Raw genomic sequence first — 15,179 nt, 5'->3', positions numbered from 1 at the left:
AAATTTTTTTTTTTTTTTAAAAAAATTTAAAAAAAAAAAAGGGAAAAAAAAAAAAAAAAAAAAAATTTAAACAAACAAATTCTTTTAATTTTTTTTTTTTTAAAAGGAAAAAAAAATTTTTTTTTTTTTGGTCAAAATTTTAACCAAAATTCCAATCCAATCCAATTTTTTTTTTTTTTTTTTTTTTTTTTTTTTTTTTTTGAAATTAATTCCCCCCGATGGGATAAAAATAACCCCAACCATAAAAATTTTAAAAATGATAAAAATGATAAAAATGATAAAAATGATAAAAATGGTAAAAATTTAAATTTAAATTTAAATAAAAAAAAACAAATGGTTTTATACAAACAATAACGGATAATAAAACAATAATAAATAAACCATAGTAAAGGGTTTTTTTTTTTTTCCTTTTTTTTTTTTTTTTTTCTTTTTTTTTTTTTTTTAATTGTATTAAAATCAATATAATTTTTTTAAAAAAAATAATATTTTTTTATTTTTTCGTTATAAATATTTATTTTTAATTTTTAATTATTTTTTTTATTTTTTTATTTTTTTATATTCCTTTTAAAAAAACAAAAAAGAAAAAAAAAAAAAAGAAACAAATTTAAATTTTTTATTATTTGTTTTATATCTATTTTTTGTATTCTTTTTTTTTTTCCACATAAATTTTTTTTATAAAAACCATTTTTTTTTTTTCAACCAAAATTTATAAATCTTTGAAGAAGTTAGTATGAGTAGTAATACTGGATTCTTTGCAGCAATGTTAGGTAGTGGTATCAATAGTAGTAATAGTGGTAGTACCACTAGTACTGGAAGCAGTGGCAGTGGAAGTAGTAATAGAAGCTCTTTAAATAAAAATTCATCAAACCCATCCTCTTTATTTTCATCTTCGGATGGTAAGTTTATAGATAATTCAAAATTAAATCAAATATTTCATAATATTCTAACATTTTATATTTACTCTATATATAATAGATTTAAGAGCAAAGTATGAATCATTGAAAAGAAAATATTCAACTTTATCAAATGATTTAAATCAAGCCAATTCACAAATAGAGCATATTAAAAGAGATAATAAGAAATTAACAAAAGAGAAGAGGTAATTATTGATTCAAATGTATGATAATAAAAAATAAATACACAAAAACTAATTTATTTTATATTAGATTCCTTTTAGATAGATTATTAAAACTCGAAGATATTTCATCAGATTCCGAGATTGATTCCGAAGATGAAAAGAACTATAGATTTAAACAACCATACAATAATAGTAATGGTAATAGTAATAATAATAATAGTAATAGTATGAATGGGAGACCAATAACACCAAATGGTTTGAACAATAGTAGCAGTAATATAAATAATAACTATAGTAAAGAAAAAAGTAGAAGTGACAAGTCTAAAAGTAGTAGTAGCAGTAATAATAAATCTGGATCATTAATATCATCACTTTTACCACATAATAACCAACAACTACCCCAACAACAAGCCTCACCACCATTACCAATGATACCAGAAGAAGGTATGTGCATTGGTTCATCAAAAGATAGACTTTGTAAAAGTAAAGCTTTACCAAAATCCAAATATTGCTGGCATCATAGTCCATTAGATCCAAACAGTGGCAATGGTAAATATTTAACTTTGAATTCATTATATTATTTTTTAACATTTTCTAACACTCTTTTAATTTTATTTTATAGTGTATTGTCAATATACCAATGCAAAGAATAAAAAATGTGTTATGCCAGTTCAAAAATCTAAAGGAGTTCTTTTTTGTACTCACCATACTTCAAAACTAAACAATCCAATTCCTGTAAATATTCAACAAACATCGACAACACCTCAACAAAATATACCACAGTTACCACAAGCACAAAATAATAATAATAATAATACAGTAGAAAAAAAAGAAATTAATTTAAATAATCAAAATAATCAAAAAGAACAAAATACTGAAAATGTTACAATTGAAGAAATAAAGCAAAAACAAGAAGATAAAAAACCTGAAGATTTGTACAGCTCTCCATAAATATATAAATAAAGAAAAAAAAAAAACAGATATTATTGGTTCGAAAGGATTAAATTTATTTATTTATTTATTTATTTACAAAAAAAAAGAGTTTTTTACTTTTATATATTAATTATATGTTTATAATTGCCCACATTCGGTTATAACTATATCGTATTTTGGCTTTTGGGTTTGAGGATTAACCGGTACATCTTCTATTGAACGAATAATTTTCATGCCATTTTCAATGACACGTCCAAAAACTACATTTTTACCATCTAACCAATCTGCTGGTACACATGTTATAAAAAATTGACAACCATTTGAATTTGGCCCACTATTTACCATTGATAACATACCTGGTAGCGCATGTTTAAGTTGAAAATTTTCATCTTCGAATCTTTCACCATAAATTGATGTTCTACCTGACCCATCATTCTATAAAAATTATTAATAATCAATATTAGTATTATTATTATTATCATTTAAATTATATAATTAAACATGTTTGTATTTACCTTTAAAAAATCACCACCTTGTATCATGAAATCTTTCGAAATTTTATGAAAAGGTACAATTTTTATAACCCACTGGTTGACCTGATACTCTGTGTTCCCCTGTACAAAATTGTCTAAAATTTTCAGCAGTTCTTGGTACGATATCTGCAAATAATTCCATTTTAATTCTGCCCAATGGTATTGGTGTTTTGTTGTTCATCATTGCTACATCAAAAAATACAATTGGATTTTCGCTATCTAATAAATTACTCATCTTTTATTATATATATTTATATTATGATTTATATTATGATTTATATTATGATTTATGTTATGATTTTTATTATGATCTGTATTAAAATTTATCTTTTATAGATTTTAATTAATTGATGAATGTTGATTAAAAATGAAAAATTAAAAAAAATGAAAAATTTTAAAAAAAAAAAAAAAAAAAATTTAAAATTAAAATTTAAAATAAAAAAAAAAAATATTTAAAAAAAAATAATTAAAAAAGGATTCAATCATAGGAAATGTTAAAATCAATCAACAAACATATGACGGTAAAGTTTTAGATAATGCAAAGAAAATATCAGAGTATTCAATCATAAATGGTGATATGATTTTATTGGCAAAGAATATTTTTACACAACCTAAACAACAACACAAACAACATGATAGGTTCGTACCCTTCAAATGAAATATTTGCTTCCTCAGATTCAATGATTGATTATTACAAAAAAAAACCAGAAGGATTGGGCCAAAAACCAATGTAGAATGCAAGAGTTGGCAATCAAAAATCTATTTGGTGAAGAGTATCAAAATTACTTTATGAACAAATTCAAAAGCAAAATATTGAAGAAAATATGGCCCGTGATATGGAACATAGCACTGAAGTATTTGCTTCTTTCTATATGTTGTGCATTAAACGCTCAATTAATAACTTTCAAATTAAATAAAAAAATAAAAAAATAATAAAAAAAAAAATTAAAAAAAATGATTTTCGAAATTTCTTGATGGTATTAAAAGTTGAACAATAAATATAATTTTATTAAATGTATAGTTTATATATTTTTATTTTCATTTTCATTTTCATTATTATTTTTATTTTTATTTTTATTTTTATTTTTTTATAAAATGATTAAAGTTTTTTTTATTTTTTTTTTTATTTTTTATAAAACTGATTAAAATGAAAGTTTTTTCTCGTGATTATTATTTTTAAAATATCCTTACAACCAAATTATTTTATTTATTTTTATTTTTTTTTCCTTTTGATTATTTTCATTATGATAATAATATTTTAAAAATAACATAACAAATTGTGTGCTTTTAAAAAAAAAATTTTTTTGTCTGCGATATATAAAAATTTGGGTTTGTTTTATTATAAAATTTTTTTTTTATTTAATTTTTTTTTTTTATTTTTTTTTTATTTTTTTTTTTTTAAATTATTTTTTTAAAATAATTATTAAAAATTAAAAAAAAAAAAAATAAAATAAAAAAAAGTTTTATAATAATATCTAAGTCTTTTATTGCTGAAGAACACACCAACAAATATTATTATTCAAAAAACTATAAATAAAAAGAATAAAGTTTCTTAATAATATTAATTTTAAAAAAAGAAATCAAAAAAAAAAAAAAATTAAATTAAATTTTTAACAAACTCAATCCTCCTGTATTATATTATTATAAATCAAATCAAGAATGTCTGGAAATACAAAAAAACAACAAAACCCAGTAATTGAAATTACTTTAAAAACAATAAATGTAAGGTGTTAAAAGTTATATTTTAAAAAAAAAGAAAAAAAGAAAGAACCTATCACAGGTTTATGATTGATCAATATAGTTTATAATATTCACAATTACTAATACTTTAATTTTATATTTATTTAAATAATATTTGGATAATCATATATAATGAAAATTTTTATACAAGTAGAATTTAAAAGTTAATTCACCACCATTATTCTCAGAAGTTATAAAGGCAGCAAATAAATATCAACAACAATCCCAAATGTTAAGTCAAACAGGTCTTGTTTTAGCTGATACCATTCAAAGATTAACAATTCATAATAGTGGAGATTTTGGTGAAGGTTTTAAAAAACTAGCTGATGCTGTTAGAGATTTAGAAAATAAAAGAGATGAAGTTTGTAAAGTTTTATTAAATGAATTTATCACACCAAATAAACAAGCTGTAGAAAATGATCAAAAAGATATTGTTGTAAGTAAATCAATTTAAATATTTTCATTAAAAAGAAATATAAACTAAACTTTTTTTTTTTCTTTATTATTTTTATTTTTTAGACATTCGAAAAAAATTATAAAAAAGATAGAGATAGTATGAGACAAGAAATTCTTAAATTAGAAGCTAAAACTAGAAAAGCTGGTAAAAAGACAACCCCAGAAGTTCTTAAACAGGTAATTTTTTTTTACATTCATTTATACAAATAGAAAATAATATATTAATTTCAAAACAATTTTTTAATTTTTAGCAAATTACTGAGTTAAATGACAAAATCAAAGAATCAGAACAATTAAATGCAAACAAACTTAGAGATGTAGTATTAATGGAGAGAAAAAAACATGCCACCTTTTTATCACAATTTAATCAGTTTTTAGAAAAAGAAATTGAATTAGCAACTGAATCAATTGCTAAATATTCAACTGCACTTAATACACACAGAGAATTGATTAATACTCAATCACAGGTAGTTATCAAACTATAGCTCAATATTAAACTAATTATATCATAATACTAATATTTCATTTTCTTAATTTAATAGTTACCAAGCGAAACAGAGTCAATGATTAGTAAACAAGAAAGAACTTTAGTACAAATTCAACCACAACAAGGCGATAGTAGTAATGGTGATTACCGTATTTCTTATGCACCAGGCACAGTTCAAGCTGATAGTACATACGAATCATATGATTCATATGACAACTATGATAACTATGACAATTACGATCAATCATATACTGATAGTGGTTATGATCAACAACAACAATATGGTGATCAGCAACAATATGGTGGTACAGAATTACAAGCTAGAGCACTTTATGATTATGATAGTCACGAACCAACTGATCTTTGTTTAAGAGCTGGCGAAATATTATCTATTCTTCAACAAGATGATGGTAGTGGTTGGAGTAAAGGTAGAAATTCAAATGGAATGGAAGGTAAGTTAAATTATAAAAACACTTTTTTAATTTTTTCTTTTTAAAAAATAAATATTAATTATTTCTTCTTTTATATCAGGTATTTTCCCATCATCATATATTGAATATGTTTAATCTTTTAAAGAAAAAATAACATTATAATATACATTGAAAAATTTTAAGTAAAATAATAATAATAATAAACAATAATCACAGATTGTAATAATTTTTGTGTTTTTGACAAATAAAAAAAAATATTCCATGGCTTTTAAATTGTATAAAAAAAAAAGAAAATTTACCAGTTTTTAAGTTTTTTAGATTTTTATTTTTATTTTTTGAATTTATATTTTATTTAAGCATAGATTCTAGTATACATTTTTGCTAAACTATCATGACCTTTAGTGTCACCTCCTCTTAATAAATTACCAGCGTCACAATTTAAGGGACTATCAGGTTCTGGTGCTGCTAATAATGCTATAATAGATCTACAAACTGATTCAAGTGTATAAATTGCTGACCATGATGTTTTTAATAAATCTAAACAAATTTCTCCTGTCTATATAATATTTTATTATTGTTAATATTAAATTGAATAGTTATTGAAAAACTAATTTTACATTATAACTTACCTTAAAATGAATATTTGGATGGAATATTTTTGTAACAAATTTAAAAACTGGTGGTGCTAAAGGATAATTACTTGGTACCGTGATTTCGATGGTAAATTTACCGCCTTCATATGGAGTATCTGGTGGACCTTTGATATATGCAACCCATCTAAGTAAATCTGATTCATCTATTGGATGTAATAAAATATCGTCTAATGCTTGGTTTTGTAAAACTTTATATTCTTTCATTAATCTTGAAGCCTTAAAAAATAAAAATTTGATGAAAATAAATATTTAATCGTTTTATACAATCATATTTAATAATAATAAAGGTTATATGTTTAGTATTATGTATTATATAACTTACCATTTTTTTTTTTATATGTATAGTTAATGATTATTTATTTCTATAAAACAAAAAAATAAAAAATAAAAAATAAAAAAAAAAACAGCAATAACCTAAATTGAAATAAATTTTCTTAAAATTATTATTATCTTTCAAAGAATTAATGTTATTATCTGGTTGAAATTAATTTATTTAATTTAATTTAATATTAATATGGTAAATATTAGTAATATTATTAAAAAAATAAAAAATATTAAAAAAACAAAAAAAAATTTTTTATTTTTTTTTTATTTTTAAATAATTTAAATTCTAATTTTTTTTTTTTTTTAAATAAATAATTCTATTAGCACAAGACGTTATCATTTTGTTTTTAAATATATATTAAATATTTATTTATTTTAATTAAAATATCTCACCTTTTTTTTTTTATTGTGGTTATTTTAATCTTTTACATATAAACAACATACAATAAGAATTTTAAATTATTTTTATATATATAATAATTATAATTAACAATTAATATAAAAGCAAATTATAAAAACTTTAAATAATAATAATAGTTATTTTTTATTTATAATAGTTTTTTTAAAAAAAAAAAAACAAATAAAATAAATCATATTTTATAAATCAACAAATGAATTATATAGACTATTATGATAATAAAAAAATAGATAATGATGGAAATAACAATGACAATAATCAAAATAATAATATAGAAAATATAATAGGGATCAATATAAATAATAATATAAATCATAGTCATAATCAATGTAATAAAAAGTTATATACAGATATTTATATAGACAGTAATAATCAAAATAATAAAATGTTAATCAATATATCAACAGGTACCAACAATAGTAATACAACTAGCAATAATAGCAGTAATAATAAAAATTTTAAAAAAACATTCATAACAAAATTTGGGTTTCGATCAATTGTTATATTTTTAATATTTGTACCATATATTTATATTTTAAACTATGCAATTTTCCCATGGATCGAAAGCAACCCTATAAAGGGCAAAGTACATAGTATATTATCAATGATTTTAGCAATACAGGTTCTATTAAATTATTATTTAACATCAACTATAGACCCTGGTTCATTTAAAGATACAACTTCACCATCCTATTATCTTGCAAATCCTGTATCTCAAGACTATGAGGAAAAGTTTTGTAGTAAATGTAATGAACAAAAACCAGAAAGGGCCCACCATTGTAGATATTGCAATAGATGTGTTTTACGATTAGATCATCATTGTCAATGGATAAATAATTGTGTTGGTAAATATCTTTATACATTTATATATTTGATAATTTTTTGCTAATTTATTTTATTTACTTGATCATCATCATAGGTCTTTTCAATCAAAAATATTTTGTATTGTTTTTATTTTATACATCAATTGCTATTATATATTTTTTCATTTTATTAATTAATAGAACCATAGAGTTAATTTCAAAACATTCAATGGTATAGTATTGAAAATATTATTTTATTAAAATATACAATGATTATTAATTCATTATTTTTTATAGGAACAAACATTACCAGAATTTGATTTGTTACATTTATTATTGTTAGGGTTTTTAATTATTGTTTTAATTATTGCAGCAATTTCAATATTGGCATTATTATCAACTCAAATTTATTTAATCTCTAAAAACTTAACAACAATCGAGCAAGAAGATAGAAAGAGAAAACATTTACAACCAAACTCTTCAAATTTATATAAAAAATATGACAAAGGTTCAATTATATCAAATTTCACAGTGGTCTTTGGTAATCCATCATTGTATTGGCTTTTACCAACACCACCCAATCTTTTATATAAAGGAAATAATAAAAAGGGTGATATATTTATAGTGTAACAATAAAATAATATTAATAAACAATAATTAAAAAATTTAATAGTTATTTTAATTATTTTTATAAAAATTATAAAACTTTTTTTTTTTATTATTATTATTTTTATTTTTATTTTTATTTAGTTTTTTTTTTTTTTTTTTTTTTTTTTTTTAAAATAAATAATAAACAAGTGTTATAATATTTAAACTTCATCTTCATCTGATAAATTTGAACCTAATGATTTGATAGCTCTAAATTCATTGTAATGGGCTTTTCTAAGACTATCAAATTTCTTTCTGTTTTCTTTCTTTTCTTCATCTTCTTTTTCATCCTCTTCTTCTTCATAATCATTGCTGCTACCACCACCACCAAAACCTACTTTTTCTTTCTTATTGATTTTTTTATTATTGGTTTTCTTTTTTCTTTTAATGTTTAGTTCTTCTTCATTATCTTCATCATCAGAGTCCCATTCACTCTTTTCTTGTTGTTTATCTAAAGCATTCTTTAATTCTAAAAATTTATTTTCTAAATATTTTTTACTTTCATCTGATAGTTATAGTGAGGTTAGTAATACTATTTGAAATAAAGTATAATACGTTAATGTAATAATATTTACCTGATTCTTCTTCAGATTCGTAATAATGATATGGAGTTTTGGGCTCATCAATTTTCATTGTTGCAGATTTATTCATATCATTGAAATTTAAATTTTCTTCATCCCATGCAATTCTATTTTTCTTTGGTGGTGGCTTTTCATTTTTATTCTTTAAAATACCTTTTGTTGGAGTATTCTCTTGAAGTGTTTTATATGGTATGATTTTAAATTCTTTTGAGGATGACGGTGACAAACTTTTTGAAAGATTTCTTTTCTTTTTTGAATAATAATTGAATTTTTGTTTTTCATCTTCGCTGCTACTGCTATCATCTTCACCATCTATTTTATACATATCCTCATCCAATTCATCATTACTATCATCTTCACCATCGACTTTGTAAATGTCATAATCTAAATCTTGATCTATATCATTTTCGATTTTATCATCTTCTTCATAGTGATGCTCTTCACTATCTATAAACTCTTCATCTTTGTTCATTTTATTGCTACTATAATGGTTTTGTTATTGTTTTATTTACAAATTTTTTATTTTATTATTTTATGTACAATTTATTTAATTTTGGTTTATTATTATATATTAAAATTATAATTTACTAATTTTATAGATTTTAACTTTTTTTATTTAATAAAAAAAATTAATAATAATAATAGAAAAAATTTTAAAAAAAAATTAAAAAAAAATAATTTAAAAATTAAAAAAAAAATAGATTTTTTTTTTTTAATATACAAAACCTTTTTTTTTTTTTTATATTAAAAAGATAATTTAATTTTGTTGTGAATAAAAAGAAAAGATATTTTTTTTTTTTTTTTTATATATATAAATAATTTAAGAATTTATTTTTTTTTTGAAATTTTTTTTTTTTTTAAAGTTTTTTTTTAAGACAAAATTAATTGAATTTTTCTTCAACTACAGTCTTACTTTCTTCTTTTACCTTGGTAAAATTTTTAGCTGGTGAACCTATCTGTGTATTGGAAGTATTACCTTCATAAACATATTCATGAACAATTTGTGGTGAAACAACATTGTTAGCCGGTTGAGTTAACTCAACTTGTTCAACTACAGTTGGAATAATAGTTTCTTTTTCTAAGGAAGCTGATGGAGCATCTTGGGTAGTACTTGAAATGTAAGTTTGTTGTGGAGAAATATTTTTTGTAAAAACTGGATTTGATGATGATGAACCTTCATTTAAACTTGGTGAGAGAATAGTGGCTGGAATTTGATAAGTTGTGGTGGTTAAACTTTCTTGTTGGGTGTCATTGTCATTGTTGAGATTATTTTTGGAATCGTCTTCATCATAGACAATTGAACCATGTGGTATTGGAACAGAGTGGTCTTTTGGAATATAATCTGAATGGTATTTTGTATAAGTTTTTGGTAACTAAATTTAAATAATATTTAGAATTATAAAATAATAAATATAAAATTAGTTTTAAAATTTGTATTTTTATAAATAATAAATTTAAATTACATACAGCAATATCAAGAATACCAAATCTTGAATATAATTTTTCTTGTACTGGGATAAGGTCAATTTCTTGTTTTAATGAATGGATATCAGAGTAACCTTCGTTGAAGAAATCTTTGAAGATCAAATAACAATTGTCTTGAATTATGGAGATTATCTTCACTCTTGTATTCTAAGCTTCTAACATCATGTTGGTATTTACGATAACTTTCATCATAAACAATGTTGGCTTTTTCGGCAGATGCTTCTTTCTATTGAAAAAAAAAAAAAAAAAAAAAAAAAAAAAAAAAAAAAAAATTAATATTTTTAATTAAAAAAAATATTTTTTTTAACAACTTACTCTCTTTAAACGAGTTGGATTGGTTTTTGATTTTTGTCTATATTTGTCTAATCTATGATTTGCGTGGTCAGCACGAACTCTGTTATCTTCCATTCTATGGTTTTGTTTTTTTAATTTGTCAACAGAACAATGTGAAATATTTTCAGCATTATCATGGATACCAATTTTGGTAGTCTTAATGATTGGGAACATTAAATTTTGAAGACCATGGAAACCTTCTGCAATGTGGCAAGTAGTATTCTTATCAATGTATTGAGCAGTACCAAAGCTTGCAATGGTATTTGCAAGAACCTCCCATTTAGTTTGCATATCTTGAACAGCATCCATCCATTTTTCAGAGTGTTCAGCAAGTAAAGTGTAATCGGATCTAATTACTTTTGCTTCGGCCTTTAATGACTTTGGTCTTTTACCATGTTCTACAGAGGTAGTGTTATTATGGTGAACATGTTCTTTGGTTTTCATAAATCTAGTTTTAACAGTTTCCATTTTTGATATTTTATTGAGAAAAAAATAATTTTAGTAATATTTATTATTTTATTTTGTAATTTTATAAAGTTAATTATATAAACTATAAATTATAAAGTTATTAAAAATAATATTATTTTAACTTTATAGAGAAAAAGATATTATTTATAAGCTTTATTTGAATTATAAAAATGTTTTAATAAAAATGAAGTGAAACCAAAAAAAAAACTATTTATAATTCATTCTATGAGATCTATAATTTTTTTTTCTTTTTTTCTTTAAATTAAAAAAAATCAATATCAATAAAATTATCTTGTTGATCTATAAAAAGAAATAATGTTTTTACAAAATCTTATTATTCCTTTTTAATAAATAAAAAAAAATAAATAAAAAAATAGAATTACAATTAATTTATTTTATTTTTAAATTTTATAATTAATAATAATTTATAATTTTTACAATTTTAATTTTTTATTTTTTACAATTTAAATTTTTTTATTTTTTACAATTTTGTAGAAATTAAATTTAAAAAAAATTAAAAAAATTAAAAAATAAAAAAAAAATAAAAAAATAGAATTTATAAAACTATTAATAAACAAAATAAAATATAAAATAATAAACTACAAAAAAAAAAAAAAAATTAAAAATAAAATTAAATTAACTTTTAATTTAATAAATACTTTTTATTTTATTTTTTTTATAATAAATTATGTTTGTGTTTAATAAATTTTAATTCCTCCTCTAACTCCTTTCTTTGAGCTTGTTCTTGAGCCAACTCTTTCTTTAAAACTGAACTTTGTTTTACAAATTTAATTGCTAAATTTTGAATTGCTTCAAGTAATTCCTCTTTAGATTGAAAGTGTGTGAATGAATCTCTAATTTTTTTAGCAATTGCCTCATCCTCATCTTGTTGTATTTGTGGTTGTGTTGGTTGGATTTTTTCTTTTGGGTCCTCTTGTTTAGTTGGTGTTGTTATTGGTGAACTACCATTATTATTATTATTGTTTTTATTAATATGGTTATTAATAGAGCTGTTAAATGTTGGTTGTGATACTTGATTAATGTTATTATTAATATTATTATTTGTAACTGTTGCGACCCCTGTTACTGGTTGATTTTCAATTTCTTTTATATAGTTTTGTGAAACTAAACCTATATGGGCACCAAGACGACCTCTCCAAAATTCTCCTTCTTTTGCCTCCAATACTATTATATCACCTTTTTTAAAAGAAAGATATGTTGCAAATTGACTGTTATAGTTCCCAATTGCTATTCCCTTCTTGATTTCACTTCTCATAAAGGAAGTATTACCTGGACTATTGAAAAAAGTATTTGGGGTTTGGGTAACTGGTTGTTGTAATGGTAAAGAGTCATGACTTGTTGGTGTTGAGTCTAATGTTTGTGGGTGATGTTGTACAGAATTGGTTGGAGGTGGTGTAACTCCATTATGGATAGAGTTGGGATGTGTTGGTGGTAAAGCTGATGTTGGTGTTGTTGTATTATTTACAGTTTTATTTGATAAAATTGATTCTGGTGATGGTGATATATCTTTAATAATTTCGACACATCTTTTTGGAAAAACTCCATATATATTTTTAAAACGACCTACCCACCATTCAGATTCGACACTCTTTGGATTGTACACGACAACTAAATCACCGGTAGCAAAATCCAATTCATCAAATGACTGCTTGGTATGTGGTTCAATTGCACGAGAAATATAATATGGAACCTGTGTATTTACATCCTCTACTGCAATTCTACCACTTTGTTGAAGAGGGGTACGAGATTTAATTTTTTGTGGCCCAGATGGTATAGCCTCTTTATAAGGGTTAACATTTACTGTGGCACTTGAATATTTCTTTGGTGTATTTGTGTCGCCGTCACAATTTTTTTCTTTTGATTCATCATCATTTGAACTATCTATCATTTTAGAGGGGCCAGAATTCTTTCTAGAGTGTTTAGCCAAGGGTGTAGAATTTTCAATATCGCTTTTACTAATATTAAAACGTGGAGAGTGATTGGCAGGTGACTCGATAGATGGGGAACTGATTGGTGAGATGGTTGCTAACAGTGTGACTGCTGGTGGATCACTAAATGAAACACTACCATTTGGCTTGTTGCCATTATTAGTAGCTGTAGTATTTCTTAATGTATTATTTGCACTACTGTTTGTTGAACTACTACTACTATTGCTGCCACTACTGATATTAACTTGAGGAATTACTAATGGAGTATTATTACCACTATCATGGTTAATATTTGAAACTGGTGGTTGTGTTGTTATTGGAACAGGTGATAGTTGAGCTAGTGGTTGCGATAATGGTTGTGATAATGGTTGTGATGGTTGTGATGATGGTTGTGATGGAGAAGAGGTTTGATTTACTAATGGTGATGTTGGTATTGGTGACTCCAATGCTGTTGAATGGGCAACGTAAGATTCAGGAAACAACCCCTTTTTGGCCCCAATTTCTCCTTTCCACCAACCAGTTGGTGCTGTTTCCACTACCAATATCTTTTCTCCTTTTTTAAATTGTAATTGTGATTGATGAATTGGTTTATGATCTCTTATTGCTACTACTTCAAAATATTCTGTTATCATTTTTATTTATTTATTTATTTATTTTTTTTAATTTGATATTAACCTGTATAATATTACTGAAACTATTCAAAGATAAAGATTTTAATTAAACAAAAAAAAGAAAAGAAAAAAAAAACTTGTATAAAAAAAAATAAAAAAATAAAAAAAAATAAAAAAAAAAAGATTAAAGATATAAAAATAACAAAAAAAAAGATATAGATATAAAAAGAATATAATTAAATAAAAAAAATAATAAATAATTATATTAAAAAAAAAATAAAAAAATAAAAATAAAAAAAAAAAATTTTAAATTAAAAAATAAATTAAAAAAAATTATTTTTAAAAAATAAAGAAAAAAAACACACACTCACCTTTTTTAGTGTATATAATATACATATTTATACAATACATATTTATATTAATCAAAACCCCATTTTAATCACCACATTCAAAAAAATAAATCAAAACTAATAACTAATGTTTATTATAAAAAAAAAAAACATATTTTTTTCAATATAAATATTTTTTTTTAATTTTTATATAAATAACAATAATAATTAATGAGATTACAGCCCAGCCCCTGCCCCAGTGCCTAATAAACCTTGACAAAACCACCAACATTGCCAACAAAAGTACCACTAATGCACCAGAAACCACTAACCATTTAGAACAAGATCACCATTACCTCGACCGCATTGTTCATTTTGTAAAGATGATGGGTTATATTTCTTTTTTTTTTTTTTAAGTGATGATAATCAAAAAAAAAAGAGAAACAAATAATTAATCTATGTGCCCCAAAATGGTTTCTATCCACATTGCTGCACATAACATTCACCAATTGAACAAAAAAAATTTTAATGGTACCAAATGCAATTTTCATTTAAAATTAATACTATAGTAAATTTTTATTATAATATTTTATTTAAATTCAATTATTGATTGGATTTTATATTTTGATTATCGGATCTCAATTTTCAAATAATTGGTGTGAATGTTATTATAATTTTTTTTTTTCTCAGCCAGATTTTTCGGTTTTTTTTTATATTTTTAAAAATAAAAAAATAAAATAAATAAAAAAATAAAAAAATAAAAAAATAAAATTGTTGTTGTGAAAATTTTTTTTTTTTTTTTTTTTTTTTTTTTCATACTTTTAAAGTGTTAGAAATAAACAAATAATTTTGAAAGTGATACCGTGTTGAAATTGGTCTATTTTTTATATATATACACTAAATTGTATATATATTTTTT

General features: G+C 22.3%; 9 protein-coding genes across 9 annotated transcripts; 3 read left to right on the top strand and 6 right to left on the bottom strand.

Moving 5' to 3' along the window:
- Positions 1 to 730: 730 nt before the first annotated feature.
- On the top strand, positions 731 to 2,029 carry DICPUDRAFT_159375 (uncharacterized protein; the record flags this gene model as incomplete). The annotated part of the gene is made up of 4 exons (XM_003294337.1): positions 731 to 896; positions 976 to 1,099; positions 1,167 to 1,627; positions 1,701 to 2,029. The coding sequence occupies 4 exons, from the start codon at positions 731 to 733 to the stop codon at positions 2,027 to 2,029; spliced, it is 1,080 nt and encodes a 359-aa protein (XP_003294385.1).
- Positions 2,030 to 2,149: 120 nt separating this feature from the next.
- DICPUDRAFT_90646 (uncharacterized protein) lies at positions 2,150 to 2,779 on the bottom strand (the record flags this gene model as incomplete). The annotated part of the gene is made up of 3 exons (XM_003294334.1): positions 2,150 to 2,446; positions 2,527 to 2,558; positions 2,596 to 2,779. 3 exons carry the CDS (start codon positions 2,777 to 2,779, stop codon positions 2,150 to 2,152), a joined length of 513 nt encoding a protein of 170 aa, XP_003294382.1.
- Positions 2,780 to 4,203: 1,424 nt separating this feature from the next.
- DICPUDRAFT_84858 (uncharacterized protein) lies at positions 4,204 to 5,793 on the top strand (the record flags this gene model as incomplete). Its single annotated transcript, XM_003294336.1, has 6 exons — positions 4,204 to 4,266; positions 4,439 to 4,720; positions 4,804 to 4,917; positions 4,992 to 5,207; positions 5,283 to 5,679; positions 5,759 to 5,793. 6 exons carry the CDS (start codon positions 4,204 to 4,206, stop codon positions 5,791 to 5,793), a joined length of 1,107 nt encoding a protein of 368 aa, XP_003294384.1.
- A 217-nt stretch (positions 5,794 to 6,010) lies between these two features.
- DICPUDRAFT_159372 (uncharacterized protein) lies at positions 6,011 to 6,636 on the bottom strand (the record flags this gene model as incomplete). The annotated part of the gene is made up of 3 exons (XM_003294333.1): positions 6,011 to 6,214; positions 6,288 to 6,527; positions 6,634 to 6,636. The coding sequence occupies 3 exons, from the start codon at positions 6,634 to 6,636 to the stop codon at positions 6,011 to 6,013; spliced, it is 447 nt and encodes a 148-aa protein (XP_003294381.1).
- A 984-nt stretch (positions 6,637 to 7,620) lies between these two features.
- DICPUDRAFT_59006 (uncharacterized protein) lies at positions 7,621 to 8,557 on the top strand. The gene is made up of 3 exons (XM_003294335.1): positions 7,621 to 7,898; positions 7,973 to 8,088; positions 8,154 to 8,557. Exons 1-3 carry the CDS (start codon positions 7,658 to 7,660, stop codon positions 8,484 to 8,486), a joined length of 690 nt encoding a protein of 229 aa, XP_003294383.1. The 5' UTR covers positions 7,621 to 7,657; the 3' UTR covers positions 8,487 to 8,557.
- Positions 8,558 to 8,665: 108 nt separating this feature from the next.
- DICPUDRAFT_96028 (uncharacterized protein) lies at positions 8,666 to 9,692 on the bottom strand (the record flags this gene model as incomplete). Its single annotated transcript, XM_003294332.1, has 2 exons — positions 9,080 to 9,692; positions 8,666 to 9,009 (listed from the first exon to the last, which is right to left on the bottom strand). The coding sequence occupies exons 1-2, from the start codon at positions 9,555 to 9,557 to the stop codon at positions 8,666 to 8,668; spliced, it is 822 nt and encodes a 273-aa protein (XP_003294380.1). The 5' UTR covers positions 9,558 to 9,692.
- A 198-nt stretch (positions 9,693 to 9,890) lies between these two features.
- Positions 9,891 to 11,548, bottom strand: DICPUDRAFT_96027 (uncharacterized protein). The gene is made up of 4 exons (XM_003294331.1): positions 10,886 to 11,548; positions 10,748 to 10,796; positions 10,553 to 10,707; positions 9,891 to 10,458 (listed from the first exon to the last, which is right to left on the bottom strand). Exons 1-4 carry the CDS (start codon positions 11,369 to 11,371, stop codon positions 9,967 to 9,969), a joined length of 1,182 nt encoding a protein of 393 aa, XP_003294379.1. The 5' UTR covers positions 11,372 to 11,548; the 3' UTR covers positions 9,891 to 9,966.
- Positions 11,549 to 12,016: 468 nt separating this feature from the next.
- DICPUDRAFT_93208 (uncharacterized protein) lies at positions 12,017 to 12,734 on the bottom strand. Its single transcript, XM_003294330.1, has one exon. It carries the CDS (start codon positions 12,645 to 12,647, stop codon positions 12,048 to 12,050), a length of 600 nt encoding a protein of 199 aa, XP_003294378.1. The 5' UTR covers positions 12,648 to 12,734; the 3' UTR covers positions 12,017 to 12,047.
- Positions 12,735 to 13,778: 1,044 nt separating this feature from the next.
- DICPUDRAFT_43316 (uncharacterized protein) lies at positions 13,779 to 13,952 on the bottom strand (the record flags this gene model as incomplete). Its single annotated transcript, XM_003294329.1, has 1 exon — positions 13,779 to 13,952. A coding segment is annotated over one exon (174 nt), but the record flags the coding sequence as incomplete, so codon positions are not given.
- Positions 13,953 to 15,179: the final 1,227 nt, after the last annotated feature.

The sequence above is a fragment of the Dictyostelium purpureum genome (genome assembly GCF_000190715.1).
Source record: "Dictyostelium purpureum unplaced genomic scaffold DICPUscaffold_549, whole genome shotgun sequence".
Lineage (NCBI taxonomy): Eukaryota > Evosea > Eumycetozoa > Dictyosteliales > Dictyosteliaceae > Dictyostelium > Dictyostelium purpureum.
The sequence above is the reverse complement of the archived record's forward strand: the minus strand, read 5'-3'. Positions and strand labels throughout refer to the sequence as shown.

Coding starts and splice junctions, on each gene's coding strand:
- DICPUDRAFT_59006 (XM_003294335.1), top strand. CDS start 7,658: ATGATTTTAGCAATACAGGTTCTATTAAATTATTATTTAACATCAACT. Junction 7,899..7,972: donor ATGGATAAATAATTGTGTTG/GTAAATATCTTT, acceptor TCATCATCATAG/GTCTTTTCAATCAAAAATAT. Junction 8,089..8,153: donor TAATTTCAAAACATTCAATG/GTATAGTATTGA, acceptor TATTTTTTATAG/GAACAAACATTACCAGAATT.
- DICPUDRAFT_96027 (XM_003294331.1), bottom strand. CDS start 11,371: ATGGAAACTGTTAAAACTAGATTTATGAAAACCAAAGAACATGTTCAC. Junction 10,708..10,747: donor TGTTTATGATGAAAGTTATC/GTAAATACCAAC, acceptor AGAATACAAGAG/TGAAGATAATCTCCATAATT. Junction 10,459..10,552: donor TTGGTATTCTTGATATTGCT/GTATGTAATTTA, acceptor ATTTAAATTTAG/TTACCAAAAACTTATACAAA.
- DICPUDRAFT_93208 (XM_003294330.1), bottom strand. CDS start 12,647: ATGAGAAGTGAAATCAAGAAGGGAATAGCAATTGGGAACTATAACAGT.